At 43.8% G+C, this 26,689-nt stretch overlaps 2 protein-coding genes across 2 annotated transcripts; both read right to left on the bottom strand.

The window, feature by feature from the left end:
- Positions 1-280: 280 nt before the first annotated feature.
- On the bottom strand, positions 281-5,709 carry LOC102574161 (bone morphogenetic protein 2). The gene is made up of 5 exons (XM_059719922.1): positions 5,424-5,709; positions 5,042-5,184; positions 4,540-4,662; positions 2,307-2,486; positions 281-1,289 (listed from the first exon to the last, which is right to left on the bottom strand). Exons 1-5 carry the CDS (start codon positions 5,707-5,709, stop codon positions 897-899), a joined length of 1,125 nt encoding a protein of 374 aa, XP_059575905.1. The 3' UTR covers positions 281-896.
- An 8,706-nt stretch (positions 5,710-14,415) lies between these two features.
- On the bottom strand, positions 14,416-25,076 carry LOC109284075 (uncharacterized). The gene is made up of 5 exons (XM_019491215.2): positions 24,237-25,076; positions 22,405-22,672; positions 17,894-18,075; positions 17,136-17,194; positions 14,416-14,743 (listed from the first exon to the last, which is right to left on the bottom strand). The coding sequence occupies exons 1-5, from the start codon at positions 24,351-24,353 to the stop codon at positions 14,593-14,595; spliced, it is 777 nt and encodes a 258-aa protein (XP_019346760.2). The 5' UTR covers positions 24,354-25,076; the 3' UTR covers positions 14,416-14,592.
- Between the last annotated feature and the right edge of the window lie 1,613 nt (positions 25,077-26,689).

Here is a 26,689-nt window from a genome sequence, read left to right as displayed (position 1 = left end):
GATCGCAAGTCAGAATTATTTTGACTTTGCAATCCCAAGTCTTATGATGGTTTCATGACATTTGGCATTACTGGGAGCAGTAAGTGCATAGGAAGGTAGGGGCTGTGCCCATACAGATGTCACCCAGGGGCCTCAGAAAGGCAGTGCTGCACTGTGTACTAGAGAGGAGCATGGCTCTCTCCCAGATTCAAGAGCCCATAACAACAGTGAAGCTCTTTCAGCACTAGCAAAGGAAGCCTCATCACAAGCATTTCTCTCCTACATTTAATAGGGACTCTGAAATCATTTTACAGATAACAAAAGGTCATATGTACAGACATTTACAGGCATACTGTACAGGAGTTTTTCCATCATATATTAGTGCTTCTGCTATATACATATCGTACAATCGACAGGGAGGCCTTTCCACGGACAATGATTCCTAGGAGCTGTCTCCACACCACGCTGTGGGACTTGGCTTTCCTCTTGCCTGGGACTGGAAAGCTCTATTCTATCATTTCATTTTGGTTTCTTTAAAATGCACAGAGCCCAAGGCTTTCACAATAGTTCCCAGATTTAACCATGTTGGTATGCTCTTTACGACAACTCTAGGGAATCTGGGCTGCCAAAGGGGACTCTGCCACAGGTTGCTTTTCATTAATCAAAGCATTTCCTAGGTCATGTAGGCATTCAGTGTAATTGCCCCTTTGATCCAGGTGAGGGTGGCTAGAGAGATGGATACAGGACAGAGACTTGAAAATGCAGGCATTTTGCCCGCTAACCTGAGCAGAGAAGCACAGCACAGCCCCAGGCGGGTGAGAGACTCTCAGGAGGGTTCCTGGAAGCAGCCCTCTTTGCATTTTAGGGAGTTTCCTTGCCGCACTGGCCCATCCCTGCTTCTCCTTCGAGAACCAGCTTCAGTGACAGCCACAGCTCCCAGCCACCATGTCATCGTATTGTTTAAGGACAACATTCTCATCATCATCAAAATAGAGGAGGTTGATTGAGAAGAGTTTGTCTGGGACACAGCAGGGGCTGTTCACCCCCTCGCTCAGTTTGAGAGCATTGATAATGGACTGGACTGTAGCATGGTTTGTTGGTCTCATGTTCTCACCCAAAGGAAAGGGACAAGAGCCTTTACAGTGATATGCGTTGTACCCTCGTGGTGAAATGATCCATCCAGACCAGCCAATTTCCTCAAAGTCTACTGAGAGGGGGTGTCTCTGGCAAGGCAGGACTGGATCCAGCGAGCGGGTGATCCTCGGGCCATTCAGTTTTGGTGCCATCGGCTCAGCAGCGGGGACGGGAGTCTGAGGGTTTACATCTAGGCAGAAGCAATAAGATGAGAACAATGTCATTAAATTGAACATATGAACTGAAGTAAGAGTGAGAGTGAAGTAGCAAGGGGTTGGCTTTACCAGGCCAGAATATTGGGTCTCTCCAGTCCTACATGGGGACAATACCTGCAAGAAGCCAGCCTCATTAAACATATAGCTAAACAGTGCAATGTTTTGTGTAAGGAGAAGGGTCCTAAACGCTTGGGAGACCAGTTTATAACCTAAAGCATGATGTTAAATTATGCCATTTTAACACAACTGTAGCTGTTCGTGCCCACCCCCAGGGCAGCACGGACTGTTCTGCAGGTCGATCGCTTCCACAGGTTGGAAGAAAAACCACTTCTTTCATTTGTTTTCAGTTTCGCAGTTGTTAATTTGACAGAGTGATTGTCTTATTCCTGTTTCCTAGAACAGCCTAAAGCCAAGGAACTTCAACAGTTACACTTGGTAAATAATCCTCTTTCACCTGAAGCTCCCATGGTGTTTTCCAGAGAGATTGGCAGGGGGGAGAGGGCAGTTTTTGTGCCCATTTCACAGAAAGGAAAACTGCAACGGCTAGAGAATTACAGTCGTTCTTCTCTGAGAATGGGCTTTATCCCCATGGCATCAGAAAGGAGGAAGACTTCCACTGACCCTACACTGAGTTTCCATCGTTTTGATATAAGCCCAGCTGCAAGCCCTGCAAACTCACTCTGGGATCAGTCACGCTGCGTTCTCTCTGATTCATGCGTCTGCACCAGTAATCAACATAAAAAGTAAAACTGGAAAGGTAAAACAGGAGGTAGAGACCAGCTTCCGACCCTATAGTTATATTCTAGGCTCTTACAAAGCAGTGAACCTTATTTTCGTCGGTAAAGTAGCAAGGAAGGAACTGATCACAGTCCCTTTTGGGCGAGAGTCACACTTTAACTGTCTCAAGATTGCAGTGACTGTGTCATCCCTGTAGAGCGCAGGGGAGCCGGCCTCACCTGGGAAGATGTTGGCTGGCACAGAAGCTCCTCGTCTCCCATCATCAGTAAACAGAACAAGCATCGGCTTCTTGCTTTCATGGTGATCTCTTCCTGAAGCAAAGCGCACCATGTGGGGGGCATCCACGGAAGCCCCTCCTAAGCCACGAACACTGACCAGGAGGCCTTGGTTGCTGCTTTCATCTTCAGTCCAGTCACGAACCTGCAAACCCAAATATGTTCAGAGTTGTCTCAGAGGTGTTAAAAAGGCAGCTCCCTGCTCCAAGGGTGGCATCATGAGGTTCAGTATACTGAAAGGGGTTATTTCAATGGGATTACCTACTTTTCTTCCAAACCACTGAAAACAAGTCAGTTCTGAAAGAAATCCACATCTCCAACTGCCCGTCCAGTACAAGAGTTAATAAGGCCAACCCTGCTCTGGCGAAGGCTATGCATACAACATTATTGTATTGTATTGTATTGTATTGTATTGTATTGTATTGTATTGTATTGTATTGTATTATTGTGGCTTATTGATGCCAAGACAGATGAAGGTGCTGAGTATGAGTGGTCCACCCCCCACCCCCCACATCCTGAATCCTGGCTGCACAAGACGACAAGTGGAAATCATCCTTCCTGTCCCCATCGCAGTCATTTCCTTCTGGGGAGCTCATAGAAGGCCAGCCCTCATCCATGCTACTTAAAGTCACTTCTCAGTGGACCAAGGGGGTGCCCTTTACTCTCAGACCCTCTGACTGTGACAAGAACAGTCACAATGGTGCTAATGTCCACGAGCTGAATCAGGGAGCAGGACCCAGTGTGCTAGGTGCTATACACCCATGTAATAAAGTGACAGTTCTTGCCCCAGGGCCCTATGATGATCTAATGCCATGACCCTGCCATCAGCAGCATGCAATGCACTTATGCCTTTAGTTGGATGCTTCATAGTGACAGAGATGAGTTATGTACTGCCAAGTGTAAGGCTGGGGTCTCTCATAAACACTCTGGCCACTTAGGAAAGCCAGACTTTATCTGCAGCACATCAGCCTTCCCCTCCTCACCTCTTGTCTTTCACCAAAATGATGAAAAAGCCTGATGTCTGTCATTGTGTGACCCCCTGGACTATCACTCAATTTAGGAAACATTAACTAAAAGCACTTTGATCAGAGGCTGTTTGTTGGTGTGTATTTGTGCAACACCAGACAAATGGGGCCCCGATTCCCGATGTGACCTCTAGACACCCCTGCAGTAGACATCAGCAATCACAAGCAATGCTTAATAGTAGGGCTCCTTTTATGATGAGCTGCAGTTATGTACCTGACTAAAACAAGAGAGATTTTAATAAGTGGCTAATCTCTTGATATAGAAACCAGCAGATCAGTGGACTGTCTGTAACCAAGTTTATCATCCAGTAAACCTTGTACTGCAGTGATTACAGGCACCTGCAACAGACCTTATCTGTTAATCATTTATTATCCTTCATAAACCACTTATAAATGTAAACTTCATATCAAGTGTGACTATAATGATAATTAAAATGCAATAGAAATGGAAGTGAAATAAATCCCTAATCCTAATCCCTGCAGCCCATCACTAGCTCCCACCCTGCAGCTATACCTAAACTCTAATTTAGAGCTTTGTGGTCCTTCAAACACCTTAACAGAGGTAAGCAGATGTACAACTGGCCACCCCTTGTGGCATTTTCTCTACAGTTTATTTCTTACATTTTTATAATAGTTCTGGAAAATACTTTTCTTCTTTTTCCTTTAAAGTTTGCATTTACACAACTGGTTCATGATATTTAAAGTGCTTTTTAGCAAGGTTCCTAAAAACGCACTGCATTTGGTATCACCCCAAAAATGTACACTCTGCTTCAGATATTATCCCACGTATATCCATACAGTGCTGGGGCACCACCTTGCAAATATGCAGCAGAAACATAAATATTTCTGAAATATATATATTTGCTGCATAGCCTTACTTTGGGAAAGGTCAGTCTGCAGAGCTTAAGTGTTAGGACAGCAGAAAAGGAGCTTGGCTCACAGGGACATCTCAAGAGGTTCAGGCAGTGAGAAGTCACTTTATCACCTGTCTGCACACCGAAGTTTTGACAAACAATCCCTCCACTCAACAATCACCCCCCTGGGCCAAGGGATCTATAGGGCAAGTATGGGGAGTCCTTTAATTTAAAGGGCTATGCGCTGTGGTTTGGTGATACAACAGAGATTCTGTCCTTCCTCCCTCTACTCATTTTAATTTAGACTGTAGACACTTACAGCTTGTGTGATGGCAAACACCTCCCAGCCTGAGCCTTGCAGAGAGATAAGCCTGGCTGACAACAGCTTCTTCCCTTCAGAGGAATCTAGTTTGCTCTTGTCCAGGACTTGATAGACACTCACCTGTTGGGAGAGTAAAAGACAGTTAGCACCAAACTCTGTTGGTTAAGAAAAACCTCTGTTGCAAAGGAGCAAAGAGGGGGAAATTAGCCATCAGCCTAAGGTCCACTCCAAGCTGCATGGATTTTATTAGAAACTGGTTCAGTTGAAGTGGTAGAGTTCTTCGTATGGACATGCTAAAATTATTTTAAAATCGGTTTGTGTCAATTGAACGTAAGTCAATAAGTAATCAGCTTCGGCAAGTTCAGGATACAAGCCAGAAGCCTAATCAAACTCTTAGTAAAGGTAAAGTAAATTCAAATGCATAGCGGTTTCACTTAGAGCAGACTTTGTCTAGTGCAGTTTCTAAGCAGACACACATGCACGCTTTCATTCTCCTTACCTGGCAAAAGTGATGTCTCTTATAGGCAGGACCATCAGCCACCCTGGCCCTCATTCTGAAAAGATGCAGCTCGGCAGTAAGGACCTTCTCATTCTTAGCCACGCTTGACAGGATGAACAGGAAATGCATATTATCACTGTGAACTGGAGCAAAGTGTCACATTAAGCAACAGCGTCTTGTGGGCACATTCAAAACACAGCAGCAAAGGCTTTCTAATGCCGCACAGGCTCTGGGAGGCTGTGCGCACTGACACCAGGAGCATTGCCTTCTCGGGGCCTCCCCTTGGCTTCCAGCAGCCAAGCAAGCATTCAGGGCACTGGAAAATTACACCCCAAAACTCTTAACAGATAAGAGCAGAGACAGAGGTTGCCAGGGGTCTTACTTTTATCCAAGAAGCTGCGGACGGTGTTTCCCTCTAGGATGTCAGGGTTCTTGGTGACACCATCAGCATCTGCTACCGTGTTATACAAGTCCACCATGTACTGGGGAGGCTGTTTGAAATGGTGGGGGGAACGGGGAGGGTCTTCTAGGCCAAATAACTCCAGAAGCCTCTTGATAGCCTCGGCTCTCCTGTCTCCTGCATCTTCGTCTGGCAGGACACGGTGGGGTCTGGGTGAGCAGCCCTGCTTCCTGATCAGGAGCAGCAGGAGCAGAAGGACTCGTAGCATGACTGTCTCCTTCTAGGCTTCCTTGCACAACTGTCAGTGTCTCCCCGGGGCCACATTTATAACTCCGGGAAAAGATGAATTAAACCAAATATGCAAAAGAGCAATCAGGATGGGTAAAGAGAGCTAATTGCCATGCTAACAAGGTGCAAAACTGGGCTACTGAGTGCCTTTCAGCAATTAGCCCTAGTACACAAGCTGTAAGGAGCGGAAAGCCCAGTTGTGTACTCTTCTTCTTTGACAGCAGAATGGGGGCAGGGGAGGCAGGGCGTGGAAGGAAGGGGCAGCAAGCAGGAAGGGACACCTGGACTTTTCTTCATAGTAAACATGAATGTCCTCTTTAGTAAGACACTGACTGAGCTGAGTTTGCTCTCTGTAGGAGACTAACTGCCTTCGAATGGTGGCATTAATGAGGCAAACAGGAGAACATTTGCATTCAAGAATTAAACCGTTCTGAACAAAGAGTGGGAGGAAAGGATGGAGCTATGCTGCTCATCCAGCAGGTAGGAAAAGGTGCACCCTGGAGATAGCAACCACTGTCCACATGGACACTTTTCTAGTGCAATGCCCAAAGGCATGAAGGAAGCCAAGAAAGGTATGTCACAATTGCATAACTCAAGGGTAAAGAAAGGTGAGAGACAGCAGCTTACCACCCAATAGCAAATAAACACCTGCACCCTGGGAAAGGTGCAATAGGCCAGCCACCTGCAAACCCCAAGGTTATGACCCCCTCTGGTGTCTAGACCAGAGGCTCCCAAACTTTTCCTTATTGCACACCCCTTTCCAGATTTACCAGCTGCCCATGTACCCCTACCAGCAATCCTTATATTTTAACCCCTTAAGTGTCAATTATTATAATGAAAATTAAAGCTGCCATTATACAATTTCTCCCACGTACCCCCCCCCAGAGATGTCTCGTGTACCCCCAGGGGTCCACATAGTACAGTTTGGGAGCCCTGGGTCTAGACCTGTTTTGTGCATGGTGGATGGGTGGCTGGAACACTAGCTGCTTATGGACACTTAGACTCCTAACATTACTTCCATGGCTTAATACTGCGTGGACAAAGTGGTTTGTAGCTTTATATGCCTGCGACACCGTGTCAGGGATGAAGTGGCTCAGCCACTCCTGTCACAGGGATGCATTGGAGGATGCAGCTCAGCAGTGCATGTTACAGGGGTATCAGGTATTCTTGGGTATTCTTGTCATATAGGTATGGAGACTTAAAAAAATGTCTATCACAGAGGTGTCCTGGGGGCAATTCAGCCATTCCTAGTAGAGGGGTCTGTTGGGAGGAGGTGTCTCAGATATTCACGTCACAGGGTTGAATAGCAGAGAGATCCCCCTTTGCAATCAGGGTACCCCCTGATTGCAAAGGAGGATCCCTCTGCTATTCTCTGCTATTCTACTGAGAGCTTCTACCTGCTATTCTCCCTCTGCTATTCTACTGAGAGCTTAGCCATCGCCAACCCAGCTGTGCAGTGGGGCCTGAGGGGATTCAGCCGTTTCCATCACAAGGATACACTGGGGGAAGACAGCTGTTATTGCACGTTGTTGCACAGGGTGTGAAGGCCAGAAAGAGAAAAAAGCCATACCTGTCACAGAAGTGTGCATTGCAGGAGTGGAGGCTGGAAGAATATGTGTTACCCAGAGAGTCCACTCCTGTCTTGTTGTCAGCGGAGGGCTCGGTGTTACGGGGGGCACATCCTTTCTTGTCAATGGACATCAGTTGGAGGGGAGGGGATCCTTTTTCTCCGCAGTTGTGTTGGGGGGTCTTAACCATTGCTCTGAAAAATGGATGTTGCAGGATGAACTCATTCATTTCTGTCATAAAACCATGTTTAGGAGGCTTTTCATTTCTTTCGTAGGAGTTTATTGCAGGTGGCGTATGCAGGTCAGCCATTCTTGTCACTGGTAATTTGTCATGATAGTCTTTGCAGGGCAGAGGCATTACATAGCTGTTCTTGTCAAGAGGGACATTTGCCGAGCTGGACGTAGAGGGGAGTTCATTCAGCCATTCTTGTTACAGGGGTATATTGGCAGACGGGGGCTTAACTATTCCAGTGTCAGTGTGTGTCATGGGAAGAAGGCCCAGCAGGTTGGTCCGGGGGTGGAGACCTACTCCTGCCGTGGAAGTGTGTTTTCTTGGCCATTCCTCTAGAGCGGGGGGGGGTCGAACTCATCAAACCCCACAAGCTGGATGAGTAGTGAAGGTCAGTCCTTGGGCCAGGTGAGTGGCACGGGGCCACAGTTCCTCTCCCTGGGGTGTGTTAAGAAAGGATCTCAGGAACCCTTGTTAGAGCTGTGGACCTGATACCTTCAAATCCTGCTTCCTAAGGAGTCTGAAGAAATGTGCTGAAGCAAAGAAGGGTGAGAAGGAAAAGCTGTTGACTCTGTCGCATCCACCCCTGGCTGCAAAAGAAGACGCATTCTGGGGCGCAGTATTCAGAGCTAGCTTACTTTTAATTTACTCACAGGACTCCTACACATTGTGGCCGAAGCATTAGCAGCAGTGACATGGCAATAACTGATGCTGGGGGACAGAGCACAATGGACACAGTGGGCGCATCCCACGAGCGCACACGGGCAATTTGCAGCACCACAAGTTGCACATGGCACGTGTGTGCATGGTCTCCGTGCTGCTAATTTGCAGCGTGATGGGGGGTTTTTGACACCGGGAGATCCCCATATAAAAAAAATCCCCTGCCACTAAAAAAAGCAGTTCAGCACATGTGACAGCAGTATGCCCTGCCAGAAAGGGAGCCTTTCCAGCCTGAGTCGTGCTTGGCTGCCAGCCAAGCTCCGAGCAGCCAGCTCAGCACTGGTGCTGCCCTGGGAGGTCGCCAAGACCCCAGATAAGGCTGCTGGGGCCAGTCTAGGTGCTGGCCTCTGTCTCCCCATCCCATCTGGCGTGCGCATGCAGGGGCATGCTGGGGGACAAATATGTGCCACTGGTATTTGTCCTGCGGGGAACACATGCCCCTGCATGTGCATGCTCATTGGTAAATGCCCAGTGAGTTACTTTGCATCCTTATTTCCAGTTGTACAATTTCAGATAAGGAATCTAATAAGACTTAAAATGACTTGAGTCCTGCAATTCTGGAAAATATTGTTTACTCCCAAAAGAACGATACGGCTACGTACCGTGTGCTCAACCAGCGCTGTGTTACACTTGTATGGTGGTTGTACATGAAACAGACCCTTAATTTGGGATTTTCTGGTGTTTATATAAAACAGGGGTGACTTCATTTGAACTCCTGTGAAGATCAAGTGCTGTACTCGTCACGCCATTTGAAAAAGGGGCTCGCAGAACTGGAGAGAGTTCTGTGAAAGCTATCTGAATGACCAAGAGAGGAGAAAACCTCTCATATAAAGAGAGGCCAGTAAGATTGAGATTGTTATAGCAGGTGAATCAGAAAACATTGTAAAAATATGAATAGTCCAAAGAAGATAGATCTAGAGCATCTGTTCTATCTCAGTGTAACACAATACCAAAGGATATCAGGACATCCCATGAAATTAGAAAGGTGGGAAATTCAAAACGGATGGAAAGAAATACTTTGCACAACATGTGGATTGAACTACAGAACTTATTGCTACAAAACATTTAATAAGATTAATAAAGGGACCAGTTATTTATATTGGTACTATGGATATCCTGAGTTCTGATGAAATAGAACAACAGTTTTTGGAATGGATATAAATCCTCGTATCTTAGAGCTAACGCCAATATTTAGAGACCAGGACAAGACCTGCGTGGAGGGCAGATTGCCCCATGTATGGCTTTGTGGGGTTCTGACATCTTCCCCTGAAGTAGCTGGGACTTGTCGCTACCAGGGATGGGATACAGGACTACATGGACTTCGGATCAGATCTGGTCTGACCATTCCTGTGTTGCTTTGTAACTTTTCTGTTTGACACGGTCACATGTTTTTTGGAAATCTGAGTCTGGGATTTTGAAGTTCCACCATGTGGACTTGTGTAAGAGTCTGAACGCAGTTGATTCAGTTATAAGTCAATACACAATCATTCAGGCTGGAGAATAAGAGGTGTCTGGACGTGATCCTAGCCACACTGCTCCCTTGCAGCTTTAGCAAATCTGCCTTAATCATGCTAGCCCTATGAACTGGTATACTTGGGGTGATTTTTGATATAGTCCTACTCATTTTTATGCCATCTGTTACTAATAAATGCAGACACACTGGACAGTTTAACAGCAGGCTCTGCATCAGGATCCTAGCCAGAGGTCTACAACACACAGCTGGTGTGTGTGGCCCCTGCTGTGTTAAAGGAAGTACTGTCTTGCACCCATTAGTAAGCTTTCACTAGAAGTAGCCCATCAGCACACAGACACATGAATAAAGGATTAAGGAGAGTTGCACTGGAGGATTTCTACCAAACTCAAATGTATAAATCCCTTGCTAGAAGACAGGGAACAGAACCTAAAATGCTAATGACCACAAGCATCTGCTTCTTTCCAGCCTTGTGCAAGCTAGGATGGTGATAGAGGAAAACTAAGAAATAAGGGCGGCTTAAAGAAATTTTGCTGGGCTGAACATTTTTGTGGAAGTTTTGAAACACTGCTTAGGTTAATAATATAGGCAGGATTAAAGAAAGTAAGATTCAAAGGCTGACGTGCAGGTTAATACATTTGGGCCAGATGTGTCAGATCTGTACACCTGAAATCAGACTCCTAAGTTGTTGTCAAGTAGTCTACGTAAAAGAAACCTGATTTTCACACACTCACCGGTATAACTTAATTCCGTGTCAAATCTGCCCTCTTTTGTCAGGAGCCTAACTTTATGCAGCCATCTTAAAACATTTGGGGACCTGGAAAGGAAATATCCAAAACAAATATTTAATAGGAGGGAGATGCTTGGGAAGAACAAATGCAAAAAATAGACCAACAGGTGATTATGGGCAGCAAGTTAGATCCGACTTTGCAATAAGATAGGGCAACATGTCTGTATCCAGCAGTGGCAATGTGCATGTTTAAGGTATTTTCCAGGTTGCAGGCTCATGAGCTTTGGTGTAGGACTGCATCTGCAAGCATGGATGTTCATGAGTAACTATGTCCATTGTCAATGGAACTGCTCATACATGTAAAATAAATTATGTGTTTAAGTATTTGCGGGATCAGGACTTAACTTGTATTCTTTGTTGTTTCTGACACTATAGTACACAGAGGTCCCAGTCAATTCCTGTTGTGTGAAGTGACACAAGGTGCTTAAATTATGGAAGGCCTCATTAGGAAAGGCAGAAGGAGCCAGAAAAGTAAAAGGAGTTACAATGGATCACAAAAAGAAGTCAAATTCGATGAGCATCGGACTTCACTGCAAGATTCTGTGTTTCAAAGAATGGGCAAAGATTAGGGTCAGTTCTTAATGTACCTAAATTGTTTTTCTACCCTTCGTTATATATAAAGTACATTAACATAACATAGGGAGCAGCTGGAAGTCATTGTGAAAAAACATGTTCTGAAAATATTTACTTCAATTGCAATTGAGTTCATTTCAGATATGTTCACACCTCTCTTGCTGTCACTGTCGTCAAATATTTGTGTGATCAAATTTTGGTAGCACTGATATTTGTATATAGTGAATTTTCAGCCTAGGTGCTTTAGTTTTCACAGAATGGAAATTTAAAGCTTACCTTTCAAGAGTCATATATGCTTTATTTTAAAAGTAACAAGCAGCATCTACCACAGTTTATATAAATTATAGTAAATGCTGTTTATATACATACATACATACATGCATGCATGCATACCTACCTATATACTTACATACATAGCTTGCAACCCAGAGTTTTCAAGGAGTTAGCTGAGCAACGCTCTGGACAATAGACATTAGCTTAAATAACTCTTGAAAAACTAAAAATTCCTTATGACTGAACTAATACCAATAATCTAATATTTGGATAGTGTAAGTAGGATAATTGTGTTTACAGATCAAGTTATACTGGCAACAACCCTTGCAAAAATAATGGTCAGGCTGGTATGAAAGAGAAATAAAAGTAATGCCACTCACTGTGGTTTCACGGAAAATACATCTTGCCAAAGGGCAAAATCATAAAACCACAGATCTTGTGATAAAGGTTGTGTTGTGTTGACATAATATAATCTGATTATACTTTGTGTTTGATTTAGCACTATATTACATTCTGAGAAACAAAACCTAGTACATATCACAGATGAATAAAAAAAAACCTGCCTGATAGATCTCAAGCATGCTTGTTCATAGGGAACTGAATTATCTGTGAATGACGTCCATCACAAGGTAGTTCTCAGCGCTAATCAACATTTTTATCAAGCTCGATCTCTTAGTGAAGTCAAGCAATCTGTTTTTTTTCATACAGTCTGCTGTAATGTCAGAAATTTAGGGAAAAAAATAGGTCATTACTCCAGGACAAGTGACTGTTCTGTGGAAAACAGTAATTTTGAAAAAGATTTATGGGTCAAAACCAAATGAACATGAACTTCCATTGCAATACTGTGTCACAGCGATTTATATGATCCTTGGACATGTTGGAGTAGTAGTGGTCGTTAGCAATGACACCACTTCTCAATGACTTTATCCGGTTTCAGTGTCCACACTTTTGGAAAACAACAGAGGGTTGAGAGAAGAGCTACAAAAATGAGAAAATAAGAGCCTCAACCAATTTAGCTTAGCAGAGGTAAAACAATGATTTGAACACCACCTATGAATAGCTGCATAGTGAGAAAATACCTGATGCTAGAAGGCCATTTAATGCAAATGGTTGCAATGGCTGAAACTATACAAACAAGATAGAAATTAAGACTGTAAGTAACTAGCCTTACTTAAAGAAGTGGTAAATATATGATTTTTCTGAGACTTTAAATTCTTAATGGATGTCTGTTTCTAAAAGATACTCTCTTGTTCAACCACCAGTTACTGGGATTATAAGTGATATTATTTATTTAATAGGGAATTACCTCCTGCATAAGAATTAACTTGTCTGGTTTATGTAATATATTGCATTAAATGATGAGAACAGTTCTAGACGGCTGGGTATGACTGGGCAGCCCCTGCCAGCTTGTTTCATACGCAACCTCAGTCACAATTGGGAACTGCCCTGAAGACTGCATTATAGTTTAAAGTAGGGGTGTCAAACTCATCCAGGCCTTTGGGGTGAATGAGTGGTGCAGGGCTGGTCCATAGACCCAATGAATGGTGTGTATTTGGCCCACTGGCTGGATTGGACCCATAGACCTGTTGTGTGTCCGCCCACCACCCTTTCCCCCCGCTCCCACCCCAGCGCATGCCAGATCCAGCACATCTGGTCCTTGCTCTGGCCAGTCCAGGACACACACTGGCTGGTGGGGGCCATGTGCGATGTGAGCCCCAGGCCTGCCAGGGCAGGTGCAATGTGCAGGGCATGACCTGGGCCCTGTACTCATCATGTGTAGTGTGTGGGCCAACTCAGGACCTAGGGGCAGCACTGGGAGCCAGATGATGGGGCTCTGTGGACTGGATCCAGTATCTTTGACCCCCCTGGTTTAAAGTAGAGGATAATCAAAGAGAGAGGAGAGTCGTCCAATGTTCTGCCTATCACCTGAAATGACAATGCTCTCTCTTCACTGAGGAAAGCTGCTGAGTTTGGTTGCACACGTGGTTGCTCTGCAGATCCTCAGAACTTCGGCCATCTCGCTAGTGGAAGTGAGCAGCAGGCCGCCTTTCTTCCTCCTCTCCTTACACGCTGGCTGGGCTCCTTTCACAGGAGTGGGCAGGGGCAGAATATTTCTTCTATCCCTCTCCCACATCAAAACCAGACCGACTGAACAGAAGTGACGCTCTCCTGTGGCCAGGCAGTTTCTAGTTTTGTATGTCCCCACCTCTCCTGGCTGCAGAGCACAAAAGACTGAGGTCTAACAGGATTATAATAAATGCTGACATCTCCTTGGCAAACTCGTGTCTATAATTTATTATAACTGGAGGTAGCAAAGGTAAATGGGCTAATTATCCAGAATACACAGGGGGTTAGTTGCATACAATTTGAGCAGGTTTTAGTTAATTGGCAGAAGGAAATTATTCAGTCCCTTCAGTCCTCTCCTTCTGCCTTTCTGTGCTCAAGTCCTCATTTACAGGGCCAGCAAGTTTGTCTTCCAGAAAAGTGGAGGCCTGGGACTGTTCAAATCCTACATTACAGGGCAGGGAAGCATTTGGATGGGCATCCACTCATTGCACTTTTCTCCGCTCCTGCTCCTTGTGGTACCCACTTCCCTTGCTTCACCCACTTACTTGGCCTCTCCCTCCCCATTCACCCTCCACATTTTGCATGCGTTATGGGCCTTGCCGGTGCTCTTACTTATATCTGTACTGGTATGAAAGTGCACGTCTGCAAAGATGATGTAAGTAGCAGAATCGGATGGATCAATCCTTATTGCCATGGAAGCTGGGAAGACCATTTCAGTGGACCACTTTGCTGTGATGCCTTTTGCTTATTTGTCACAGGACATTTGGATAGGAATATCTGTCATGCAGCAAAATGCGTAACGTGACAAGAACATGGAAGCATAGACAAGTCCATCTTAAACTTTTTGGGGATCTGGCTCTTACATGGCCATATCTTGACTGTGGAGTCTGTACGAGCTATGAAGGTGTCCTAGAAACCAATCATAGACCATAGGGTTTGTTTAAAAGCTTTAAAATACTTTGGAAACAATTAATTTCCACACTGCTGCTGTTTAAAATGACTTTTATTTATAAAATAGCCTTATTTCATTTACATATAGTACAGAAAGTCTGCCAGAGGCTGCTTCAGGGGCAATGGGGCATGGCTGGACATTTGATTCTATGAGTCAATGATCTTCATTCTCTGCTCCCTGCGTCCCCCTGTATGTTCTGAATCCGCAGTCCCCAAAGTTTCTAATTCTTACATTTACACTTCTCGATAGCAAACACAGTGCGGATGGGGCCGCTGCGGCTCTTGAATGTGTGAGTGTTGTACTGATCAGGCACACAGCGACTGGAGGTGCCTTCAGCCCAAACCAGGCACTTCTCTCCACTATGTGAATCCCTGCAGTTGAAAAAACAAAAATGTTAACTACCCAGAGAGGCAAAAGATGGACCACTCTCATCTGCCTTGGGTTTATAGTTCCTATCCTGTTTATACGACAAAGATGAATTGATACATGATCTGGTCTCTACAATATAACTGGGTTCACAGCCCATGGTTAATTTATTATTACATTGGTAATATCTAATAGCAATACCCAGCTGTCATGGAGGGCTTTCCAGCAGTATATTTCAAAGCACTTTACAAAGAAAGTATTATTTTACCTTTATTACCAATGTGGAAACAGAGGAATAGGAAGGCAAAGTGATTTGTCTCAAATCATCCAAGAGGCAGGAAGAGAAGGTAGATCATTTAGGCTCCAGGCCAGCGCTCTGGCCACTAGACCCCACACACTGTCCCTCTGCCCAAGTGCCTAATCACAGACCAGGATCCTAGCGGGCTAGGCCTGGACAAAAAGATGGTCTTTGTTCCAAACGGCTCATAGTTTTATGTATGTAAATGAACAGTATAAAGACGACGACTGAACCCAGAATTGGGAAGGATGTCCTTGGAGTGTCTGAAAACCTACGTTCTGTTCTCTGCTTTATCGCAGATTCCCTCTGTGACCATTGGTAAGCCACTTAATTTATAAAATGGGGACTATTCATTTATTTATTATTATATCTGCTTCCATTTATACCTACCAAAATTCTCCAGGCTCAGCGCAAAGCTAAAATACAAACCACAACCTTATTGTCAACGGGCAATAAGAGACTCAAGCCCTTCCCAGCTCCAAACTAGTTCTGACCACCCTAAGCTTTAAAAACAAGCTCTGACAAAACAGTCTTATCCCCTGTCCATCTCCTCCAATTATCTTGAAAACATCTAAAAGAAGCAAGAGAGATTGTAATATATGGAGAAGATGCCCAAATCCAGGCAGTGGCCAACTAAAGAAGAACATGAATTTGAAAGTCAAAGATCATCTTCAGTAAAACTTTGCTGCCAGCCCACTACCATTCAAATCAGGTGTGAATTTGGAGCCCTACAAAGGACCATGTATGGAGTAAGGTAGAAGGCAGAGAAAAATGCAACAAGCATGGCACATCCCCATTTCTTGCCCTACTTGGGCAGAGAGGACTATTTGAATTTGGGCCACATAGTAGGTCCATCTTCCTGTAATTGCTGTTAGGATCTTCAGTAAAATTCTCATTCATTTTGGCATCTAATTCATGTGGTTTATTGGCTATCTAATGGTATAAAAACCTCTTAGCCATAGGCAAGTTACAGTGTTACAAGTTAAAATGGACCATAAGCTAAGCTTGAGGCAGTAGTATGTTCTTCTTGCTAAAAAAAAGCCAACAGCTTTTAATACTGGGTTGTATTAACAGGAGTGAAAATCAAGGGAAGTGATTCTTTCACAGTATTCAGCACTGGTGAGGCCTCACCTGGAGTACTGTGCCTGGTTTTGGACCCCCCAACTTCAAGAAGGATGTGATCAGATTGCAAAGAGTCCATGGGAGAGCAACAAAAATAGTTAGAGGCCAGGAAACATGACTTATGAGGAAAGGCTGAAAGAACTAGAACTGTTTAGTCTGGAGAAGAGAAGATTGAAGGGGGATCTGATAACAGGCTTCAAATACCCGAAGGTCGATTGTAAAGAGGATGGAGATAGACTTTTCTTGGTGGCTGTAGGGAACCAGACTGGGAGCAACAGCCTCAAACTGCAGCAGAGGCAATTTTGGCTGGAGATTAGGAAGAACTTCCTAGGAGGATAGTCAAGCATGGGAACAGGCTACCTAGAGAAGCTGTGAAATCTCCATCTCCGGAAATTTTCAAGAATCGGTTAGACAGACACTGAAGTGTGGGATGGTTTTAGTAAGGGATGATCCTCTGCTGAACAGGAGGCTGGCCTAGGTGACCTCATGAGGTCCCTTCCAGTCCTCATTTCCTATCATCTTAAATACTCCAAGTTTTTATTCTGCAACCACTTCTGCAACAGAAGTTTCCCAGCCATAAAGCTCACAGTCCAACTCCTACCACAATCTTCAAAGTCTGCACTTGTCTTTGCTGTAATCACATCACTAGTTTGATATACAAGAAACTTTGTCATGAGATGTGAATTAGTAAAAGAAAAGAGAACTCAACATAAAATATATTGACCTGTTACCCTACCAATTCAGCCAGTGGAAGCACAATGAATAAAGTTATATTCATTGGAAGGTAAATGACAATGACAAAGAGCCCTTGGAGACAGCTTGTACACTGGATTCACATTCATGCAACTGCACTCAGGATAAGGAAGCTACATGGATGTAAGCCTGGGCAAAATTTGTTTCAGCTTCTGGAACATCTGCATTCTCCAGGGGTTTCACATGGAAGGGGGAGGAAGATGTGTCCTAACAGCTGTGCTTACCTAAGCAAGCAGCGATTCCCTATGGAGCAGCTCCCCAAGCACCGTCCCACATCAATTTCCTGGAAAGATTTGCAAAACAAAGACAGGAAAATCACTTGTGACATCCTATTGATACACACCCAAAGGGGAACAGCATTCCAGCAAGTCCTCCTTTTGAGCAGTGCTGCTTCCTGTTGTTGTGTATACATAAGGGCTCATTTTAACCTGTTTTCAGATCATGAATAAACTAAGAAACATTCCACTGATTTTTCCTCCCAGAAGAGGAAACTTTTTGCCTTGTACAAATCTAATTACTTCAGTTGGGCATGTGACTTTGCGACAATTTTTTTTTGTTCTGTGCAACCCGTACTGAGTGGCCGCGTCTAAATGAGCGGCGGACTGCGCAGTTGTTACTGCGCATTTAGTACTTACATAAGCAAGTCCTAAATGACTGCACAGTAACCAGTGTTACTGTACAGTAACGTCCCCGCACGGTTTTTTTCTGACGCTACTGTGCAGTAGCATCTTGTGTAGACACGGCCTGGATGTAGTTATACTAATATAAAGTTGCTTATAACCGTACTGGTATAAGCAACTATATAAGTTGCTTATAACTATATAAGCAACCCTTACTATAAAGAAATAGCCTTTCTACCAATATAGCAGCATTCACACAGGAGCAGGTGTACTAGTTTAACTATAATGGTATAATTTAAACAATACAACTCTTGATTTTAGACAAGCCCCAGGACTCCTAAAGCTGCATGCACTGGACTAACCTTAAGCCGCTCCTCTCTGTCTCCCGCTGAGTTGTATATAATTTCATAATAGTATTCCACGTAGGAAATTCGATAGCAGGGTTCTTTCATTTCACAGTTCTCCAGAGTTTGAACCACCTCAGCACCATTTGGGCTTTTGATCAAAACAGAGTCAAACTTTGTGGGGGCACAGAAGAGTCCATCTGGAAGAGAAAGGGAGTGAAGTTTCATTTGGCTCCTGTTCCAGTGGTCATTGCACGTGCAGCATTCCCGCTGGGTATCCTCACTAGGATGTCTATGTACAGAGCAGCTGCATGATCAGGCTTATAACACACAACATGAGTTATGAAAAGTGCTCACTTGCTATTCCAGGAGCTCTTCCCCCTGCTTGCAGCCTTGGACACATTTCTTTATGCCAACTCAGAACTACTCTTCTGGGTTTTATTGTTTCTCTCAGAAATTTCATGGCACGGGCAAGGTTATTTTGCCAGATGAAGAAATTATACACCCAATGGATATACTTTGATTCCTAAAGGAATGAATCCCAAAGTCCATTTTCTAATGTTAGAAGGGGTTATGTCTGAGGAAGACTAGCAAGCCCTAGACCCAATGTGTAGCTAAAAATAATAATAAAAAAACCCTCTTGGAAAGTAATAGATTTATGGCAGAATTACTAACAAATCTACAGAAGCATAAAGTTTGCATTTACATAGCTTGTTTCATAGTGCAGGAAGCCAAAGCTTTTTCCAAAGAAAAAGGATTTTGCATTTTTGGGGAACCGTGTAGTGCTGTGTTATGCTCAATTTCTCAGCATCTCCTCTTGGATTTGATTAGCTCAAGTCCATGTTCCCCGTGTTGAATTGGGCAGCGTGTTGAATTGGGCAGCCCCACCTTACTGTGATGCTTTCAATTTAGGTCTCGGTGGTTATTTCATTGACAATGTCTTGCCTTTCCATAATGCTGTAACATTACTTCCAAAGGCAGTCACCACTACGGTGCTCCCCCACCAAGCAAGACCAGCCCGATGGTAGCCTAGAGGGCTATGCTATGTGAAGCAGCTTTGCAGATCCTCTGGCAGTGCTAAGTGGAGGAACCGCTTTCCTATAGGCAGGTGTAAAAGCAACAGTGATGCAGCTTGCAGATAATGCTAGCACAAGATGGGGAGCAAAAAACCTGGTCAAAACCTGCAACATCTAGGAGGCTGACACAACAAAGGGAAATTCAGCATTCCTAACAGGAAGTCTGCCAGGGATGTTGGCATGCCACACGATCTGAAATGGTAGTGAAGTGCCACTATGAATAGCCAGGTGAGTTTTAACAAAGGGATTTGTTCTTTCTTGTAAGGTGTTACATGAATTACAATCTTCCATAAAGTCTGTTTTATCTCTTCCTCTCCCACCTCCTGCTGCTAACAGGAGTATATTGAAGTAGACACTGGCTCAACATAGACACCTACTCTCGCATCCTTCCTGGGACTGGAGAGAAGCAGACCACATCCGCGTATACCTCCTGCTGATTCCTTACTCCTAGACAATCAGACTCCCATCCACGCACCATCAAGGTTTCTTTATAACACAACTGCCCCCTTGGTAATGAACACCCAGCCATCATACATCCTCAGTGTGAGATTTCTGGTCTCATGCAGGCTTCCCAAATGCTGTCAAAACACACATCCACTGAGCCATCTGCTCCTGTCCTGTCTAAGATATTCTTCCTTATTAATTCCTCCTCTCAAGATTATTTTCTAGCTTAGTTCCCCTGTGAAGAAGAGGAACAGAAGTGTCCCCGCTCCTTTACACAGTTGTTAGGCTGCGGCTTTTTCCCCTGGGGAAGGAGAAGCTCGGAGAGACTTGTCACAGCTCTCTGTCTACCTGAGAGCAAAAAGTTGGCATCTTGTAGCAGTCCCTCACCTCAGAGAAACTGGGGGGTTTTATTTCTGTTAGTGGCATTCATACGGTTCAAACCAGCTCCACCTTTTTTACTTCTCTCTAGCAGCCACGCTTCATTTATTCAGTGCAGAATCCCCACCGAGTCTGCATTTAATTATGCCAGTGGCAATTTTACTGTCGCCAGAGGTGACTCGAATATTGACACTGCACCTGCTGTATCGAAGGGGAGTGTAAATGGGGTATAGTGCAGGACTGTGGTAAGAAACCCCTGTGACTTTTTGAGCCAGCAAACCCCTACCCTCTCTGCAAATGTGCAACCCTGTTGAAATTAATTGAAATATGGGATCTGAAGCAACTAAATAGTAAAGTATCCATCAGCTGATCCTCTTTCCTCTCTTTTTTTTCATGTGAGACCCAAAGACTAGAGTTTTTCCAACCGTCTACCTTCCTTTTCTTTTCTGCGCGCTACAATCATATGAAATGACTTTAATCAACAAGATTAATCTATATATTGTCCTAGCAAATTACAACTTTTTAAATACACAACACTATGTCTCCCTCAATGTGTTGGCTGAATATAAGGACAGGCACCTTAGTGTCCTGGCTCCTATCTACACCCCTGCTTGTCACTTGGTCCCCCCGTCCCTTAAGGATTAAGCGTCTCTTTTACACATGAAGGAAAAGAGAGCAGGTAGCTGAATGGCTTGCTTGTGATCATATATCAGATAATCATGAGATGAAGGAGTCAAAAATTCTATTTTTGGCTTGCAAGATAAGGCCTAATTTTCATCTTCATAGTTTTTTAAGCAAGTCATTCAGACTGTGTTTCCCAAGCTGTGAAATGGGTGTAAGAATTCACTGCAATTTCAAAAGTGAGTATCTCAGATCAGCTGAAAAATAAAAAGGAAAGGTGTCCTAGACCTCTTCTCAAAAATGACCTGCAATTGTAGGTGCTTAACACCAGATTCATGGAAAGGGCTGGGTTTTCTGAGGATGAGCATTCAGCACTTTCTAAAAAATTAATCCCATTGACTCTCCCAAATTGGCACTTAAAATCACTGGTCACTTCTGAGAAAACAGAAGACAGAATAGGTGAGATTTGCACGTCCACATCTGGTATCCCCTGAGCTAAGTCGTGCCATGCAACTGTCCCATTTGCAGGAAAAACGCTTCCATTCTGATTTAGTCCCACAACATTTAGTTGTTCTTTAGCCACGTCCTGCTGCCAGACAACAGACACGCTGGACTGCTGCAGGAATCCAAAATCTATACCCCGCTGTACAAACATTCACAATAGCACCCGATTTGTTTCTTTTCATCCTGGCCATTAGCACTAATTTCTGTGCTCCTGGTGCATGCATAATCTACCTTAGCAGAGTGGTTCTGTCGCCCTCTTTAGTTTTTGGTGCATAATGGAAATTTATGGACCAGCAGAAGTGGTCAAAAATTCTCTGGTGGAACATTTGTTGGGAAATGCTGATTTTCAAATTATTTCAATGGGAAATGAATATACTGGCTCATTTCAGTAAGGATCAAACGATTCCTTTTGATAAAGTTGAAACATTTCATTTCAATGTTGTCCTTTTGACTTTGATGTTGTAATATCAGACTGCAAAATAATCGCGACATAACCAAAAAAGTGCAAATGCTGAATATTAAACCATTTCAACCTTATTAAAATGAAAGGTTTTGATAAGGTTCTTTAGTTGTTTATGAAAAGAAACCCCAGTACTTTTTCCTGCCATGGCAGAGGGTCGGACTTGATGATCTGCTCAGGTCCTGTCCGACCCTACCAACTATGGAACTATGAAAATATTTTGTAATTTTTATTTCACTGTAAACTTGGACATTTCTACTTTTCACTCAGATTCAGTCTGGCAGGAAGTATTGAAATGTCACTATTCCTGCAGAATGGAAACTCTGCTTCCCAAACGACCCCATTCGTGAGCATGTTACTGCTTGCTATTACATGAGTGGCTTGTTTAGGTCCAGCAACAGAAGGTCGTGCTTTTACCACTGAAAATCCCCATTTTAATGTCCCTTCACATGCAATGCGAGGTAAACTGCACCCTTTTAACTTCAAAGAGCTGTGTAAACCGAATGGGGGCAAAGTGGACTTCAATAGTAACTCTTTCACTTTTGATTAGTCTAGCAGGATCATCCATCTACTGTACTGTGCTTATCCCCTGGTCTCAAAATAACTCCAATCTATTGTCAAACACCAAAAGCCCCATCTGTTATAGGCTTTATTTTCAAAGTCTCATACAAGCAGTACATGATCTTCACGCTATCCTGCACAGGTAGGAAAGATGGGAGCAGAGATGCAAACAGGTGCAGGCAGTTACATAGTGAATTGAATGTCACCCGAGTCAGCAGGAGAAATGGAGCTAGAACCCACATGTCCTTGGATTCAGTCTCCATACTTCATCCATCTAACCACGCTTAGCACAATGTGTCTGTAGCATTATAATTTCAGACAATATGAAAAACAATATGAAAAATAATCTTCTTTAATCAAGAGTCAAACATGAAGTTCCTGGGTCACCCGTGGCATTTGAGATGCTTATCATAACCCAGGGGGATCCTCCTCAGCCCATCTACTCCCGCTGCCCCACCAGACGAGCATCCCCACCATTTCCATACCTTCTACATGGGAAGGGTTGGAGCATTTTCCAACATCCACAGTGAACTCCAAGGGGGAGTCTGGAAAGAAGGTTTTCAGGGCTGGCAGCCGAAGACACTCCTTTGGGCTTGTGTTACACTGACAGGTCTCAATCACTTCCACTTCCCGGAACCCTTCGAACAGCAGCAGTCTCTCCACATGAACCCTCGTAGGTTCACAAAGGGAATCCAAAGGGCAGGAACGGGCTGCTCCACTCAACAGAGGCGACTCGATCTGTCTATCCTGCAGCTGCACAGACCAGTTACAAGGAAACAGAGAAATTCCCCCTTGAAATCAGGTCACTGGAGAACCTGGCTCCATTCAAAACTCATCTTCCATTCTGGAACTAGCTTGGACCAATACAGTACTTTCTTCACCTAGCTGCTCTGGTGCTTTTGGCCTTTTAAAATTACATTTATAATACAACTATTTATTCCAACTAATTCTCTAGCAACCAGTTGATAAATCATCCTAAACATATCTTTGGAAAGACAAAAACCTCCTTCTAGATGTATGGTAGGACTATGGTGAATGGTAGAACAGGTGGTTGATGGTGACTCCCCATAAGCCTCCCTCACAAAGATTGTGGAAGGGCTCTGGCAAGGCTCTCTTGCTCCTCCCATGGGCCACGAAAAGAAGTGATAGCACTCGCTTCGTAATGAATGTTAACACTGGTCTACCTGAACTAGATAGGCATCTAGCTGGGGTCATCTAGACCCAGCACTCTTTCCTGCCTATGCAGGGGGTTGGACTCGATGATCCATTGAGGTCCCTTCTGACCCTAACATCTATGAAAAACTTCTGGTACCTGGAGGACTCCACAGGTTATACGGGTAATGGCCAACTGCTAAGCTGTTACAAGTGTAGTAGCTGCTGCATTACACTGTTACACAGATATCAGGGTACCTTATCTAAGCACATTTCCTTTCTCATACAGAAACAGCTATGCTAGGATAAAACACATTTATACCAGTAAAGCAGCATCTTTCCCAGTGGGGAGGATATTCATATAATTAAATCAATAAAACTTGTGTGTAGAGAGGTCCTCAGAGGTACCACCTCTCTCTAGCTTGTTAATAAAGGACTCTCTTTCTTAGCTGAAGTGTCAAAGGCTATTTTTCACAAATGGGTTTAGAGTATCTGTATCAAAGATCCCATGAGAGGACAGCAGTATGCTCCAAAAAATAAACTGGCTCTCTGACCACTAGTTTTGCTCAGACAGGCAGGAATACGTGCTGGGCCTCTTCCCTTCTCCACAAAGTAGTAAGAGAAAATTAATTCTCATTAATGAAAACCTAGTGCAGCACCAGCATGGCCTAAAGTGCCATCATCAGCACTGGGCTGCAGAAGGGTATTTTAAATGATCTCAGACATCATCACACTGCAGCAGTTTTCAATCTCTTTTCATTTGCAGACCCCTAAAAAAATTCAAATGGAGGTGTGGACCCCTTTGAATTGTATGTCGGGGTACTCCCATACTTTTGATTGATCATAATCATCTTTCACGGACCCTTTAAACCTAGTCTGTGGGCCCCCCAGGATCCGTAGACCACAGGTTAAGAACCACTGTCATACAGCATCCAGTCAAGATATTATAAAATGTGAGTAACACCTCTGTACACAACCAAGCTCTGACTGTTTTTTTCCCCAGGTGCTTTTTGACAGCCAGGGAGACTCTCCTTTCTTATAACCCAATTACTGCTCTTGTTGGTAGGCTGTGGCAGGACAATATGCTACAAGAGATGCTTATTATACTTCAGGATCAAACAACTTCAATGAGTTCATGCATGTCTTTAGGATGCACATTTCTCACCTTCTTATTTCTAAGGAAGTCCAACATGGAGGAATGTTTGGAGAGGCCTCGAAGTCCAGGTTGATACGAGTTTATCCTTTGGGATATGCAATGGGACCTGCACATCCCAACATCCATACTTACAGGACTTCCAGAGATGTCTGAAACACAAGAAAGATGAAATGAGACTCCTTACAGAACGTAGAATATTATTATTAGTTATTTGCATTGGGAGAGGGCCTAGGAGCTCCGGAGAGGATTGCTTCATTGCTTTCTAAGAAAAGCCAAATGCACAGAAGAGCAGCCACTGGCTGGCTGTCCCTCTTCCCCGCGTTGTGGAGAGACATGTATGTCTGCCTATGGTCTAAGTACAGTAAACTCTTTCAATCACAAGGAGACAGGAACAGTCAAGCCAGCTTTCACACCACCAGAGGGAGTGTCAGCCAGACAGGCTAAGTATTCCTAGTCGGCAGAAAGCCGATGACGATCAGCTTCCCAGAAATATTCCTGAAAATTGGCCATTACTCTCCAAAACCCTTATCTATATTCTAAGGGCTTGTCAACACTAGTTCTTAGTCCAAACAGCCACTTTCTTCCTCAATGAGAACGTCTATACAGTGGTTTAATTATGCTATAAAAACCCAAATATTGGCTTCACATCTTCAATTAACTTGTTTTAATTTGCCTTAGTTTTCCTGTGTGGACATGGCATTCATTGCACCAGTTTCATTTAAGATTGGATGCAAAGTAGAGTAAGTATCCATTTGCTGAATTAGTGCCGTTAGTGCAAAGCAGTTGTCTCACTCTTCAAGTTCATACTCTTACTTCACAGCAACTTCCCCATAGACAAGACATCAGGTGTTTCCATATTCACATGATGGGCATGTCTACATGAAATGCTACTGTGTGTAGTGGTTACTGCACATTTATTTAGTACTTGAGTGTAATCAAGTACCATACAAATGCGCAGTAATTGGAGTGACTGTGCAGTAGCTCCAGTGAACACCTTTTAAGTGACACTGCCGTGCAGTAGCTTAATAATACCGTGCAGTAGTGTATTAGCACTGTTGGGGCTGTGACGTGCTACTGCACAGTATTATTCGGCTACTAAGCAGTTAGCATCTTGTGTAGACATGCCCAGCATGTGGCATAAGGACTACAGGCACTCCTCGACTTGCATCATTTTGAGTTACAACATTTCGCACTTACAACTTTATGAATCGATACCCCATTTCAACTTTACAACACCAGTTTCGACTCACAACGTTTGATCCGATGCAATGCCATGCCAGCGAACGAGTTCGCTGCATCGCTTAACTCCCTGGAGAACATCTGTCCAAACTTCCTCGGACACTTTGTTTAAGAAAGCAGACAAGACTCCAGAAAAACGTACAGCCAAGACTCCTGAGAAGACTCCAGCCAAGAGCCCTTCAAAAAGTCCAATCGAGAGCCTTTCAAAAAGTCCAGCAAAGTCACCTCAAAGACGTCCTTCCAAATCAATATGATTGCTTTTTACAATATAAATACATTAATGTAGCTATATTATTCATCTATAATTGATCGGGTACAAAATTCTGGGCTATTTTTGGTGAAAATACGGTATCAAGCCTTGGTTCAGGAACCAATCCCCCATTTATAACATTGTTTCTTATGAGAAAATTGGTTCCGAGTCACAACGTTTCAACTTAAGACGTGGTTTTTCAGGAATCAATCGTGTTGTAAGTCCGAGGACTGCCTGTATAACAGTACTGTGCTAAAGGAACATTTCCAGACCCATCCAGATAGAGCTGCAACAAGAAATAATTTTGTTTTTAGGCTATGTCCACACAAGCATGGACATTTTTTTCTCTGGAGGCAACTAGCGGTGGCTGTTTGGGGGTCAAAGAAACAACAACCTGAAAGCATGGAAAATAGCAATGCCACGTACCGCACAGCCTCGCTCGTCTGTATGCAGCCATAGACTTTACCTAAGACAGGAGAGATTTCTTTGCACTGTAAAAATGTGGAGTGGGCTTGCAAATTGTCCTCTCTGCTATTCATTTTTTCTCCATTCTCTCTAGTACTGGGGTGCATGCCATGGAGAGTAAGTTATTTACCCAAAGTTATTTGCCCAAAGTCACATTATGGCAAAGATGAGAGTCTCAAGGGTTTTATCCATGAAGACAAATCACTACATAATGCTAATTTATAGTGAATTTTATAGTCAAGGCTCATTTATGAAGTCCTTTACCACTGTACTGTGATAACTGCAGAATAAAACAAAACTATCTGTTATTTTCAAAAGTTACAGCCATTTTTCAGTACCAAAAGGTTAGAAAGACTTCCTCATCCGTGTGCAGAGCAAAATAAATTTGCCTTGTCTCACTGCCACTTCCAAATTAAAATCTTAGAACTGAGGCAATGTGGACTGTTGTATCCATGAAATAATGCATATTCAACAGAAGGAAAACAATTTCCTGGAAACAAAGTTCAAT

The sequence above is a fragment of the Alligator mississippiensis genome, chromosome 16, assembly GCF_030867095.1.
Source record: "Alligator mississippiensis isolate rAllMis1 chromosome 16, rAllMis1, whole genome shotgun sequence".
Taxonomy (NCBI): Eukaryota; Metazoa; Chordata; order Crocodylia; family Alligatoridae; genus Alligator; species Alligator mississippiensis.
Note: the sequence above shows the minus strand (reverse complement) of the source record. Positions and strands in the feature narration are given on the sequence as shown.